This window comes from Vidua chalybeata, chromosome 21, assembly GCF_026979565.1.
Source record: "Vidua chalybeata isolate OUT-0048 chromosome 21, bVidCha1 merged haplotype, whole genome shotgun sequence".
NCBI classification, from domain to species: domain Eukaryota; kingdom Metazoa; phylum Chordata; class Aves; order Passeriformes; family Viduidae; genus Vidua; species Vidua chalybeata.
Genome location: NC_071550.1, coordinates 989,625 through 1,004,245, shown reverse-complemented (window position 1 = coordinate 1,004,245; position 14,621 = coordinate 989,625). Strand labels below are relative to the sequence as shown.

General features: G+C 51.5%; 1 protein-coding gene across 3 annotated transcripts in view; it reads right to left on the bottom strand.

The window, feature by feature from the left end:
- The window catches only part of NR6A1 (nuclear receptor subfamily 6 group A member 1), a 74,565-nt gene that overhangs the window by 6,045 nt on the left and 53,899 nt on the right, over positions 1–14,621 (bottom strand). For 2 of the 3 annotated variants that reach the window (XM_053961943.1, XM_053961945.1), the window contains 7 exons: positions 12,184–12,414; positions 8,530–8,585; positions 6,987–7,144; positions 5,901–6,128; positions 5,339–5,593; positions 1,981–2,102; positions 400–552 (listed from right to left, as the gene is read on the bottom strand). In XM_053961943.1, the coding sequence (XP_053817918.1) occupies positions 400–552; positions 1,981–2,102; positions 5,339–5,593; positions 5,901–6,128; positions 6,987–7,144; positions 8,530–8,585; positions 12,184–12,414 (1,203 nt within the window). The remainder of the gene's footprint in view (positions 1–399; positions 553–1,980; positions 2,103–5,338; positions 5,594–5,900; positions 6,129–6,986; positions 7,145–8,529; positions 8,586–12,183; positions 12,415–14,621) is intronic. The other variant, XM_053961944.1, reaches the window with a different exon arrangement.

The following is a 14,621-nucleotide window of genomic DNA, read 5'->3' as shown; positions in this document are numbered from 1 at the left end:
CTGCTCAGTTCAGGGATCTCCCTAATTCTGATGAGATAATTACTCAAACCAGGATTACACTCTTTTGAGACAAAATGCCCCCTAGCTGGGAGTGAAAGAAGACTAAGGGGAGACTGAACAATGCACTTAAAGGGTGTCAGGCTGGAGCAAGGCACCTCTTCCCCAAGGGACTAACCCTGTGCCCACCAGCACCACCAGGACACCTTGCCAAGAGCCCCTCAGACTGGATGAGCTCAGGGCAACGGGATGGGCTTAAAGATGTGCAGAAGCCCTGATAGGAAATGGTCCCACACAAACATCCTCAACCAAAGCCCACAAGAGTTTTGCTGCAGTAAGTTAATTATCCTTCAGAAGTAAATGTCATTACTTGCTCCCAGCGGAGAAGCGCTCTGGAGTTACCTGCAATGTAGCGTATCTCTGGCAGACACATCATTAAATCCGGGAAGCGGTTTGGCTGGTGCGGGTATTTGTACTCCGTGAAGTCCTGGCAAACGTACCAGTACCGCTTATTCAGCTGCTCCAGCTGGGAGGTGTTGGTCAGACCCCTGATATCTGGAAAGGAATACAATTAGAGCAATGAAAACATGACAAATACGTCTCAGAAGAGCAGCAGCCTCGCACTTACTGCCACTTCTTTGTGGCAGACCGATTTCTGTCACTCTGATCTGGGTCCCTGCTTTGGAGACCGGCTGCCAGCACCCAGTTAGACCAATACTAAAACTCCCATCTCCCCTCCTGCTCTGCCTGCATCATGGATGTGTCTTTATATGTGTGTCTGGATCCAGGATTTCCCTTCACAAAAGGCTGGGGAGAGAACAGCTAATGTCCTACACTGGTCACCTGCAGCTCAATAAATGCTCTTGGAGAGAACAGCCCCAGCAACCTGAAATCCCTGCCTGGCACAACACAGCCAGGTGTCAGGGTTTGGTCCTCACAGTAGATCAGGGTAACACCTCCTCAGACAGGAACACATTGGTTTTAGCTCTATCATCTTGGCTGAGGACAGCGCTCAGCTTTATAATTAAAGATATCATCACATTTCTCCCCATCTGCTTATGAATCACACCACAGGAGCTTTATAAACTTGTCAAGTCCTTGTTTTTAAATTTAGCTTTGCCAGTGTCAGGCAGCACACACAAAGGAAAAAGGGACAGGCAGGAAGTCCCACTGGCAGCGTGAGCAGCAGCATCGTGAGCACTGGTGGGTCCGGGGAGGATCCAGCACAGCAGCGAGGAAGCTGCGGGGCAGGCTCGGTGCTGGGAGACCATCTGACGGAAGAGGCATTGATCTACTGCCCAAAAGCTGACTTTTAAAAATAAGTCTCAGGTATTTCACATAAAAAATTGCAAACTCCAACTAAAAATAAAAGAAGACAGGAAGTTAATGAAAATACATTTTGGAAAACAATGGAGACAGCTCGAGAAGTGCATTATCCAGTGTCAGGAAACTGCCCAGGGAAGCAAACCGGAACCTCAGCCCGGCACAGATTGAAGTGTCAGCATTATCTCCCTCTGGAAATGAGCGGGGGAGGAGGGAGCCCGCAGCACATTTTTACAGACTGCAACTATCTTTCACAGTACAAAAGACTCCGGGGACATTTATTTCCAAAATTACAGCTGAACACTGTTCACTGAGCATTTGTCTCTGCATGGATTTTGAAATGCCCAGGGTCTTGAAGGAGCCTGAACTGCCAGCTTTAATATGCTGCTTAATCAACAGGAGGATACAGCCCTTCCCTAGGCTGAATTCATGGCCTGCATGTAAATACTTCATTTGTGATTACCTTTCACTGTGAAGAGTCAGATTTGGGTATAGAACCTAAAAAGTAGGAACCCAGCTAAGAAACCTACGGATACATCCTGAAGGTAAACATTTTAATGAGTCTGAAAAACTCTAAAAAGAGAAGAGCCAGTCTTACAAATTCACCCTTTGAGGCATAAAAAATGAACAAGTGGGGCTGGCAGCTCCTCTCTGCCTCACCTTGGTTGAGGAAGTTGATGGCTTTCATGCAGGCGTACTCCTCGTTGCTGACCTTCAGCTGGCTGAACTTGCGAAAGAGGTAGATCAAGCGCTCCATCACCTCCATCCCCTCTTCACTGAACCTGGAGGACAGAGATCACATCAGCACACGGACTGGACAGTGAAGGCATGAAGCTTATTAAAGTAACTTCAGAGATTTTAACACCTTGCAAGAGAATTAAAAAAAAAAAAAGTCATCAAAACTACCTGAAGTCTGCCGGTACCAAAAATAAGGAGGAAAATGTCTCGTTTGTGAATGCAGAATCATTGAATCATGGAATGATTTGGGTGGAAATTACCTCAAAGCTCATCCAGTCCCATTCCCCAGCCAAGGGCAGGGACACCTTCCACTAGACCATGTTACTCAGAGCCCCATCCTGCCTGCCCCAGGGATGGGGAGTTCAGAATCTACAGATATTTGCAAGGAAAAACCTCTCTTGGTGATTCAGTTCACCACCAGCCTGCTCTGACAGCAGAGAAGGTTTCACAGAGCCAGGAATCTGCAGCCAGCGACAGAGATGGGCACCACAGGGCATACTGATGCACAGAGAACACCCCAAAACCTCCTGGAAAAGTGCCTGATGGAGATTTTGTGGGTGCAGAATGAGGTCCTCCTGCTAAAGAGGGTGCCACACTTCATCAGGAGAAATACCCCACGTGTGCACCATGAGAAAGCCATGGGGAAGAACCAGGCTGGAGAGGAGTGGGAGGGTGTGGAGGGCTGTGAGTGTCTGCAGGCATCTCCAGACCATCCCACGCCTGCCCAGGGCCAGAACAGCCTCTTGGGAACACATCTCACAGCAACAGCCCTGGCTTCAAAGCAGGCACATATTGCAGAAGCGCTCAGAAGTGGGACAGAAGTGTTTCGGGAAGCTTCAGCGTGCTCTGGCATTGTGCAGCACAAAGAATAAGAGCACAGCCAGCAAGCCATCTCTGAATAGAACAGAAATAGAACCTTTTTCACTGAATAATACCTTATTTTGGCATGTGTGTTTGTTTACTTCAAAGTTATTTGTAAAATGCATGGTGGGGTTTGACCTCTGCGAAGAGAAAACAAGCTGTCTGAACTCCAGGTCAGTTCTTCAAGAAAGTAATATTGTAAGTGATGAAAGCCTTGTCGGCTAATCTAAAGTTGTACAAGTTTTCTTGCTCTCCAGTTGACATTAAAAATCTTGCAGGTGCAAGATTGCAAAGCTCAAGAAGTTAATGAGCACAAAGACCACTCAGTCATCTGTGGGGTTTAATTGTTTTTAGAGCATGCACATTTTTACCAGCCACTCATCACTTCATAAATCCAGGAGAGCTCTTCTCTCATTCCTGCAGTTGAACTGTCTTACTTTTCTGCACATACTTTCCTCCCCCTTTCAAACAAAGCTGTTCTGTTTTTCACAGCCCTATTTCTTCTTGAGGACTGACTCCTCCACACACTTTTCCTCAGAGTTTACACCAGGCAAGTTTCTGGCTGGGAGTTGTCGGCATCAGCTGGGGAGGAGGGGGAAGGGAAGCGCTATCAGGAGTGCTGGGGGAGGTCAGGAGTCTATTCATTTCATATTCATCTTCAGAAAAACAGCACAATAAAAGAAAACATTTGATCTAGCAAGCAAACAGAACATTTAGCCAGTTGTTAGAAGCAATTAAAACAAAGGGGATGGGGAGCTCATTCTATGCCTTTATTTGTCACCTATGCTTTAGCACTGCTCTTGTCATTTTGTTAAGAGCAGAAATTAACCCTGAAGTGCCGGACCATCCCTGCTCAGTGAGATTTCTCCAACCAGGTGTGAGCTCTAATGAAGTTCCCTTTGCAGTCATTCCTGATCAATGCCAGAGGAGCCGGGGGCACTTTGAGAACACCCACAAATGGGACACCTCTCCAGAAGGGTCCCTCTCAAATCCAAAGTGACCAGATATTCCACGAGTGCTTTGGACAGGGAGACTGATACCCATGAGCTATCCCACTGCTGCTGGAGACAGTCAGGCCATGGCTGAAGGACCATGAAGACCAGTGGGAGGGAGCCACGCAACTCCAGGCCCCTCATCTGTGCAGCCTCCCACTAAATGGCTTTTAGGGTGGGCATTCCCCCAGGTTACTAATGACAATTAATGACACTTGAAAAGCTAAATCACAAGAGGAGACTGCAGAAGCATTCCTCTCCCAAGAACACCTATTTTCATCCATGTGCACAGATCTTCTCTGAAGGACCTTCAAGGCGACCAGCTCTGAATTGCCGGTTTCTGCAGGGCGAGGATTCCTCCTTTGTCTCGTTGTCTTACCTCTCGCTTGTATTTATCACAAACTCAGAATGAAACAAACACTTCTTTTGTGAGGTTCTGACCAGGACAGCAGGAACAAAAGGACAGCTGAATGCAAGAACAAGTGTCATTGTGGTTTTCTATGACCCTCAGTGCTCCTCGCAGGAGCTGCACCAGATGCACGATGAATGGCTGTGCAGAGCAGCGCCGCAGAGCAACCTGTCCCAGGAAATGAGACACCTGGGGCCAGCTCCCCGCCACGGGCTCAGCCAGCCAGTGCCTCTGCTTGTCACAACAGATGCACAAAGGAGCCCCCAAGAACCATGAGACACTGCAATGGCCGAGGACCACAGCAGTGTTTTAAATCTCTGCTCATCAGCCATCCCCTGGTGACTCCGGCAGCATCGTGAGCCCAGCAAGGCCAGAGAGCAAAGGGCTTTAAAGGGAGGATGGGCAGCAGTTTCTCTAAATCCTACCTGTTCTGCCACAGTATGGTGAGATTGGGACTCTACTACCAAAAGAAGAATCTGACACCAAGACTACAAAACAAAATATCCAAACCAAAAAACAACACCCTGGCCAACGTGATAAATGAAAGGCAGGCTCCTCAGAACATCAGATAATCTGTACCATGGAAAAAACAAGAGCTAAGTTGCAACATCTTTAAATTTATCTAATCAAAACAATGAAATAGCAATTAATAATCAACACTTTGATAATACAGACAACCAGCTATGCGAACAACCTTTCCACTGGCCCAAAGGGTTTTTAAATAAGACTTTCTTTCCTGTGTGTCAGGGTTACCCAAAGTGTTGGTTAGTTTTACCCTCCTCATAAAAAGGTGGCTTGTAGGGCTCTGCTGGGGGACAACAGCATTGCTACATGGAATTCAAACAGCCCCACATATCACTGTGCCCTTCCCTGGGACAACTGTTTCCTGAAAAATAGAAAACAGCCACAGGTAAAGTGACCTGTCCCAGGAGGTGGTCAGAGGACACCTGTCTGTTGGGCTCCCATGGCTCCTCATCCCCAGATCTCGCTGCCTCGCCCTGAGCTCAGCCCATCTCACCTGTGCAGCTCGTCGTCAGAGGGAGAGTACTTGGAGGTGACATCAGCGAGGTCACCAAAGATCTGCTTGCTGTAAACAGTCAGCGAGGAGAGCAGGATCAGCTCCTGCCACGTAGAGCTGAGCAGGCAGGTATAGTCCTTGATGGAGAGTTCGCAGAAGAACGGCAGCTTCTTGATCCAAGCAATCTGCCTGAAAAGCAATTCATCCGCCAGGCGACACAGCAACGCAAACAGCTCTGCCTGAGTCACTTTATACCTGCAGGCACAGTTAGTACAAGGGCAGAAAAAACATGAAAAACGTTGAATGACATCATCTGACGGGGAACTTGGAAACAAATGCCAAAGGAACTGGGTGTCACCTGGTGACAGGAGCCGCGATGGTCGGCACCCACCCTGCCCGGGCAGGGGCTGAGGGGAGCCCTCGTGGCCCCTGGGCTCACCCCCCTGCCCAGCACGTGGCCGGGCCATGCAGCCTGGAGCCCCCTGGCAGCCCCAGCCCGGTGGGACGGGGTCCGCTTTGCTGCTCGCCCCGCGCCCCAAGGATGTCCCCGCGTCCCACGCACCCGTCCTCGATGAGCATGGGCGTGCCGAGCGGCTCCAGGTCCTCGGCACACACCAGCTGGCTGATGAGGCCGTGCGACTGCGGGTCCAGGCTGCGCGGCTGCGGCGCCACCAGCGCCGAGTGCGCCGAGTAGCTAAAAAGGTGCGGCAGGTACTGGTAGTGCGCGGACACCGGCGTGCCCAGGTACTGATCCCTGAGTGCAGCGAACCCGTTCAGCTCCACGGACCTACTGGAAAAGGAAAAGCTCTTCAGTACACCCCCAAAACCCCACCTGATGCATTTCAGTGTCGCGCCCGGCTCCAGCAGAAATGTTAACAGAAATAGGGAAAGCGAACGGAATGGAAATGCCTTTGTGTTCAGACCCTGCCCCGGAAAGAGCCGGGTGTGAGCTGCCTGCACACCCAGCCTGGCTGGGCACTGGTTCCACGTGCTGGAGATCTGGGAGCTGCTGCTGAGCTGCCATTCAGGGAGCAAAGCAGAAACCCAAAACCCACCTGTGCCCAGCCTTTCCACCCCGGCTTCCTTACGGGGCCAGAACTTAGGACTGTACATTAAGTGCTCACACAGCCAGTGAACACAAACAAGCTTAAGCTGCAACTGAAAGCAGATGGGATCAGGTCTGAGATTCTTGCTGTGTTTGCAATCAAAGGCTGCATCAGGAGCTCCATCAGGAGGTTTGCACTCACAGCAGCCAACTTTAACATAACGCCACCAATTACTAATATAAATGGTTTTATTTTCAGAATCTGAGCACAGTGCAGAGAAAGAGCTTATGCAGAATGAGCAATGAAAGGTGATCAAGTTCTCAAGATCTTCAGAAAACACAAACAATATAAACTGAGGTATATTTTAAATATGATTGTAACTCAAGATTGCCTTCCTTTGCTCACAAACATTTCCCAGTACAATTCTCTTCAACCTGGTGACCATTTGTCTCAGAACACAATCAGAGAGGTAAGAACCTGCTGCATGACCAGTTTACACAAAGATGCACACACATGTTTTCCCTACACTGACCCCAAGTATCACTCAGGGAAAGAAATTCAAGATTCCTGTAAGACCAAATTCTTCCAGGGGTCATTCCCACCTTGAAGATGGAGTAGAAACAGGTGAAGGCTGGTTGCTCTCAGAAACGCCATTTCCAGGGGAGCTATGGTCACTGTCTCCATTGTTGCTCCATGACATGTTTGCCTCTCCCTCAAATTCTTGCCCAGACATAATTCTCTCAATCTCTTCCTCTGATATCTGTCAAATACAGAACACTGTGGTTACTTTGGCTGGGAACAGAAAAGCAGAGCCTCTGTTTGCAAGCACCTTGTTCAGGCCCATCCAACAGGGCTGACCCTCCCACCCCCCTGCAGGTACCACATCCTCCCTCTGCATTTAACAACACACATGGAAAAAATTCTATTTACAGGTGATCGTGGTGACCTCCAGCTCCAGCAGTACCGTTCAAGTGAGGGGAGCACAGCAGGCAGGAACTGACACATGAAAAGATGATGTCACATGGACATGGCAACGAGCTGTAAATCAGCCACTGCCACACCGTGAAAAACCTGGGGAGTAATTGAGGCCAGTGCACTGGGAACATCACTCAGGACTGGCAGAGGGAATGGCAAACAGGAGGTGGGGCAGGCTCTGGTTTGATAAAGCCATCAAGAGAGGCAAGGTGACACATATAAAATCAGTCAGGAAAACATTTACAGGGAGACAAGAGCTCCCAATTTTCCTCCAGATAGAACCAGGTGGCACCTGTAGTAGAAAATGAGCATCTAACACTTAAGTTCTAGAGAGCAATATATACAAAGCTAAAATAGAGTAAAAAATTTGTAACATTGAGTTCACTGTAATATGAAGTTTCAAGAAAGTGCTGGGCATGCTCCTGGAGGAATGTTCCACCTCTAATGCGGAAATGCAACAAAAATTTAGAGGCATCTTTTTTTTTAAATCCTGTGTATGTCCCTTAATGCAAACGGAGGAAACAGGTTTGTGTGGCTGTGTCTGACACTGCCCAGCAGGGCAGAGCGGTGCTTGCTTGGCTCCTCACGCTTTGGGCTGGGCTCAGGGCTCCTTCCCAGGCACTCAGACCCACAGAAATTGCTTTCAGCATTATTTCTATTTTGCTAAAATAAACAGTAAACTTTTAAAAGGCCCCTCTTCCAGAAGCAAGCTGGAAATGGCCATCATTTCTCAGGCGTGCGGCTCAAGCTGCTGTGCTGAATTCCCTCCCTTTACAAGGCACCTCTGGACAAGCTGTGCCATCAATCAGAGAGACATTTACTGGTGCCCTGCTTGCCACAACTGAAGGGATTGCAGCAGGCAGACCGAGATTTACTGGAGTCATGGAGGGACAGACGTCCTTGTGTGGCTCCCAAAGGACAGCGTGCAGCGAGCCTGTCCGTGTGTCCAGGCAGCACCCAGCTCTGTTTGCCCATCTACAGCTCCTGACGTGTTTCTGACAGAGCCAGAGCCCTGCCACGCCAGCAGGAGGCACGGCCAGGGGTGATGGAGGCTCAACCAAGCCAGCCCCAGCCCAGGCAGAGCTGCTGCTGAGGTCTGAGCCCAGCCCAGCCTAGGCCAGGAGACCAAAAGCTGAAGGGAACCACGGAGGGACAGGCACACGTGCTCACCTGGACAGGTCCGATGCTTTTGTTTCTGCCTCCTGGCATGCCATCCTCCCTGATTGCTGAAAGATACAACCCAACCTTAGTGAGGAACACTACTGCCAGGTATTCCCAAAGTACATAAGCCTTTGTGTGATACCTGTTTATGTTGAAAGAAGTTTTTATACCTTAAAAGATTCATTTTTTTTTTCATTCAAGAAGTTTACAGAGAAACCTCCAGTGCTTGAGCAGCACACACCATGGTTCTTACCCCAGAAGGCACAGACACATCAATGGGCCTACAAGCATTACTCAAGGATTTTAGTTTCCTCAGGGGCTCCTTGAGTGATGAGATAATGAAGAAATAGCAACCCTTTATCACAATTAATTCCAGCATAATTTGAGAAGCAGCACACGGTGTAAGGAACCCTACCTGACCCTGGAAATAACCCAGTGAATGCCCAGGACTGCTGGAACATGAGATGTGGAGGCCAGCACATCCAGCTCCACCTCCCACAGCCCCGTGAAGCACCACGAGCCAGAGCCCACCAGAGAGACACCACCAGCCTGCCACCAGCACAGACACAGAGCACTGCACTGCTGGCTGCTAGCCCTGCTCTCACTTCAGAGGCTCACATCTCCTACAGCCACCACAGAAAACGGAGGGGAGATGTTTGACCCTGCTGGTTGCTTGCAAAGCCACTGTTTCAAACTCAAGTTACCACCCCGAGCTGCACAGCTGCGTTTCAGAGGGGCAGCCTCACTCCTCAGCTGCATTTTTAAGGCTCTTTAATCAATTTCCAGGGAGCTGCAGTGAAATCCAGCTAAGGGGATGAAGCTGGAGCAGTCTCTGCTCCTTGCTCTTCCCTCTGCCTCTCTCTGCAGAAGGCAATGGCAGCCCTGGTCCCCGTGTCCCCCCTGCCAGGCTGGTCCCTGGTTTATCAGGGCCCCATCTCTTTCCCACCACGACCTGGCCAGACTTGGCAGGAGGCTCTCCCCAGCTGCACGGTGACCTTGCTGCTGCACGGCCTCACCCTGCCTGGCACAGGGGCTGCAGGAGGCCCTTCCCAAGCAGAAAATGACACCAAACTCAAGCAAAAGTTTCTGTCCCAGAAAAGCCACGCTGCTGCTTGGTTTGAGATATCCTCAGCTCAAATCCTCCTCGTGTGCCTCGAGGCTGCTCCTGCAGCTCACGGAGTGCCTCAGCAGGGCAGAGGAGAGGGCCACAGGACCTGAACTCTGCCTGCCCAAACCCCAGCCACCGACCTGAGCAATGCACAGCACTGGCTGTTTATTTCCTATGAAAGCTCTTTAAAAAATTATCAGGTTCTCACTTAAAAAAAAAAAAAAAAGGTAAAAAAATCTGCCTTAGTTAGCTGTTACCCCCTTTAGGTTTTTTTAACTTACTGGAACTACAGGAATTACTGGAACTACAGGAATTTTTCTCATTTTCCAAAATATTTTACCACTAACTGTGATTTAGAAGCTTCCCATCAGCTCATTCCATTATGAGCCCTGGGCATAAATTATCTTGGTCATCTGATTTCAAAGCATAATTTTAGCAGACAATAGCTTATACCTGGAACAAAATGTAGGAATGTTTTTTGCTGGAGGTCCATCAAAAAGGCCTCAAGAATGGTTCCCAAATACAGATGGAATACCATCCTGGTGGTCCTGACTGGGCTGCATGACAGCCAGTCTCCTAAAAGCATACTAAGCTCTGCACCTTATCTGAATTTAAAAATTATTGCATTTAGACCTAATTTTGAAGGGATTTTCCAACCCAACAATGCCATAACTTGGGCACCAGGGCAGGAAGAGAAAGCTCCAGAACCCAACACCGAGGGCCTTCAGGGCTGCCTGGCCGTGGCAGAGACACCAGTGGGGAGTGAAATTCTTGTGGTTGCTGGGAGAAGGAAGAAAAAGGAAAGGAGGAAATGAGGGGAAGAGGAAGAGAGGGAAAGGAAGGGAAAAGAGGAAGAGAGGGAAAGGAAGGGAAAAGAAGAAGAGAGGGAAAGGAAGGGAAAAGAGGGAGAGGGAAAGGAAGGGAAAAGAGGAAGAGAGGGAAAGGAAGGGAAAAGAGAAGAGAGGGAAAGGAAGGGAACAGAGGAAGAGAGGGAAAGGAAGGGAAAAGAGGAACAGAGGGAAAGGAAGGGAAAAGAGAAAGAGAGGGAAAGGAAGGGAACAGAGGAAGAGAGGGAAAGGAAGGGAACAGAGGAAGAGAGGGAAAGGAAGGGAACAGAGGAAGAGAGGGAAAGGAAGGGAACAGAGGAAGAGAGGGAAAGGAAGGGAAAAGAGAAAGAGAGGGAAAGGAAGGGAAAAGAGAAAGAGAGGGAAAGGAAGGGAACAGAGGAAGAGAGGGAAAGGAAGGGAAAAGAGAAAGAGAGGGAAAGGAAGGGAACAGAGGAAGAGAGGGAAAGGAAGGGAAGGAGGGGAGCAGGGAGGGCGCGCGTGCGGCCGGCAGGTGGCGCTGCGCCCCCGCAGGTGAGAGCCACCCCCAGGTGAGGGCCCCGAGCCGCCCCCAGACCCACAGCACACCCCTGACCCCCAGGTGAGGGGCTCTGAGCCGCCCCCAGACCCACAGCACACCCCTGACCCCCAGGTGAGGGGCTCTGAGCCGCCCCCAGACCCACAGCACACCCCTGACCCCCAGGTGAGGGGCTCTGAGCCGCCCCCAGACCCACAGTACACCCCTGACCCCCAGGTGAGGGGCTCTGAGCCGCCCCCAGACCCACAGCACACCCCCGACCCTGTGGTGAGGGGCTCTGAGCCGCCCCCAGACCCACAGCACACCCCCGATCACAGCTCTCCCATCTCGCCCCGATGCATTTTCTAAGGAAGATCCCGGTGGATTTGCAGTGAATTCATGATGTTTCAGTGCCTCTGACCGGCGGCTTTCGCATGAGCGTGGCCCAGAGGCCAGCAACAGCCACATCTAGAACCACGTGGTGACACTGGGCTGTGGCAAGCGGGATGGCCACTGCACTGCCTCACTGCATGGCCAGGGCAGCACAGCCAGCTCCCACTTGTGCCACCAAACCAAGGAATCCCTGCTTTGAACGGGTAACAGCAATTCCAGAGGTTAAACACGTGAAAGGCAGGAGTGAGGAGTAGAGACGTGACACCAAAATCAACCACAGCCCCTTCTTTGTTACTAATTTCTGAGTTACTTCAGACTGTCCATCCTGCAGGTGACACCACAGCATTCCATCACCTCTGCACACGTGGGGATCGGGGTGGCTGTCCCTTACCCAGACCACAACTGGAAAACCCTCACACCTCACCCGTGGGCAGCAGCTGCTGGTCTGAGCACCCACGACAGCAAAAAGCCTGTTTAAGTGCTTTAATTTTTGCCTCGTTAGTTGATTGAAGGATGGAAATAGTGACCACTTTGCTCAGTGTAAATACAAACATTCTCTAAATATTTATACGTGCTTTCAATTCATACAGATTTTTCCTCCATACAGGAATGAAGTAGCTCAGAACTTAGTGCCTGTGCATAATTTTTAATCCATGCACGACTTTGCTGAAGTTTTGGGCTCTTTTTGCCGGGAGTTTCGGAGGCAGAGCTGCCGTAGGAGACGGCTGAGGCAGGGGCAGCCGAGGGAAGGGCAGCCCCCAGGGTGGCCCTGTCCCCGCTCTGCTCCTCCCCCGCGGCCGTGGCAGCCCCGGGGCCGTTACCTTTGCGGTTCATGCCCATCTGGAGGCACTTGAGCAGCCGGCAGTACTGGCACCGGTTGCGCTGCTTGCGGGACATGACGCAGTTCTTGTCGCGGCTGCATCGGTACACGCGCTTGTTGCAGATGCTCCTCTTGAAGAAGCCCTTGCAGCCCTCGCAGGAGATGATGCCATAGTGCAGCCCCGTGGCCCTGTCCCCGCAGATCAGGCAGGTTCGCTGATCCACCCGCTCATCTGCAAGGCAAGAGGGAAGCTTTGAGGAGGACCCCGGCGTTTCTGTCAGGTGGGTCTGACTGAGGGGCAGCCACGGCGAGCCCGTGAGGATCCACCCACAGGGGCAGCTCCATCCTTCCTGTGAGGATCCATCCCACAGGGGCAGCTCCATCCCTCCCTTGAGGATCCATCCCACACAGGCAGCTCCATCCCTCCTGTGAGGACCCATCCCATGGAGGTAGCTCCATCCCTCCTGTGAAGATCCATCCCACACGGGCAGCTCCATCCCTCCCGTGAGAATCCATCCCCCAGGGGCAGCTCCATCCTTCCCGTGAGGAGGCAGCTCCATCCCTCCTGTGAGGATCCATCCCACACAGGTAGCTCCATCCTTCCTGTGAGGATCCACCCACAGGGGCAGCTCCATCCCTCCCACGAGGATCCATCCAACAGGGGCAGGTCCCTCCTTCCCGTGAGGATCCATCCCATGGAGACAGCTCCATCCCTCCCGTGAGGATCCATCCCACAGGAGCAGCTCCATCCCTCCTGTGAGGATCCATCCCATGGAGGCAGCTCCATCCCTCCTGTAAAGATCCATCCTGTGGAGCAGCTCCATCCCTCCCATGAGGATCCATCCCACAGGAGCAGCTCCATCCCTCCTGTGAAGATCCATCCCACACGGGCAGCTCCATCCCTCCTGTAAAGATCCATCCTGTGGAGCAGCTCCATCCCTCCCATGAGGATCCATCCCACAGTGGCAGCTCCCTCCTTCCCGTGAGGATCCATCCCATGGAGGCAGCTCCCTCCTTCCCTTCCCCACTGCCAGGCAGGACCCTTGGGGCTCTCCCCAGCAGCCTCCATGGATCTTCCTGCTGTTCTTAGCAGAGAGGGACAGAAACTCCAATGGGGAAAAGAGGGTTCTGGAATGTCCCACCTCAGCTGCACAGAGCAGGGTGTGCAAATACAGAAACCTGGCAGACACCAGTGACTGTGAAATCCTGTCACATCTCTCAGACTCCAGGGGCACGAGCCACTGCCCAAGAGTTACAGAACCCATCGTTACAGAAACCATCGTACAGCTAAGCCACAGCCATGTGATTTTACTGATCCTTTCCCAGATCTTGGAAAAGCCTTCGGATGACTACAAATGTAAATTTCAGGGCTCTCCACAACAGGAGCTGTCACATTAAATTCAGTACTTTGGGACTCTATCGCTGCCTGAGGGGGAGAGCAGAGGTGATGCTCTCTCGGTGAGATGTCCAGACAGGGCTGTCACACAGAAAGGAGAAGTAAATGACGCTGAAGAGACCCAGGCAGTTCACCCAGAATCTCACCACCTCAAACTGCACAGGAGGCCTAAACCTCACTTCAAGTCGGCTATGCTTAAAATAATGCCAGCGAGTTGCACCAGCAGCTCTTCCTGTAGCAGATGTTTCACAGCTCAACAGTTTAACCCCTTGCACGCCAGGCCAAGCTGCCCCCAGCCCCCACATCGTGTTTTAACCCATCAAAATCCCAACAGCTGCAAACAGATCTGCACTGCAAAGGTGGGAGCTATTCAAATACGTTCAGGGACACAGGAATCTGCTGTACTCCAGTATTCTCCATGGGGCTGCTTTCCCAAATGCCAAACAGGCAGATCAGATCACCCTGGCTGAGCCAGGCCCTGAGGAGAGAAAGGAACCACTCTGCTGCTTCTCACCCTTCCTAGGGATGCTGGTTAAACCAGGCTGTCTCTGGTGTTCCTTGGCCTGAAGGCAGGACAGTGCCATTGCCCACGGGGCAGAAACACCCAGGGCCCAGGCAGGACCCAGGAGGTGGCACGGGCTCTCTGTGGCTGCCTGGGGACAGAGCAGGGCACGGCAGCTCCCCGTGCCCACCACCCACCCTGGGAGCCAACGGGGAGCTCAGACTGGGCAGACACAGCTGCACAAACCCACAGCGTGCCTGGGGGGCTGCCCACACCCACTGCTCCTGTCTGGACACAGACCTGCCCCAGCCTTTGGACAGCACTGGCTTGTGAAGATGAGCCGAGTCAAACTCGCTCCAGCACAACACCCAGCCTGACTGTCCTCATTGAGATTTGACCAGGGAGTTTTCTCAGACAAAGCTGTTTATCTACAGGATGGATTTCTGGAGCAGCAGAGAGTCACAGTGAAGCCTTCTCTAGCCTCAATAAAGCACAAGCAAGCTGACAAACCAGGGTGTAGCTTCTTACTACAGCAGCACAT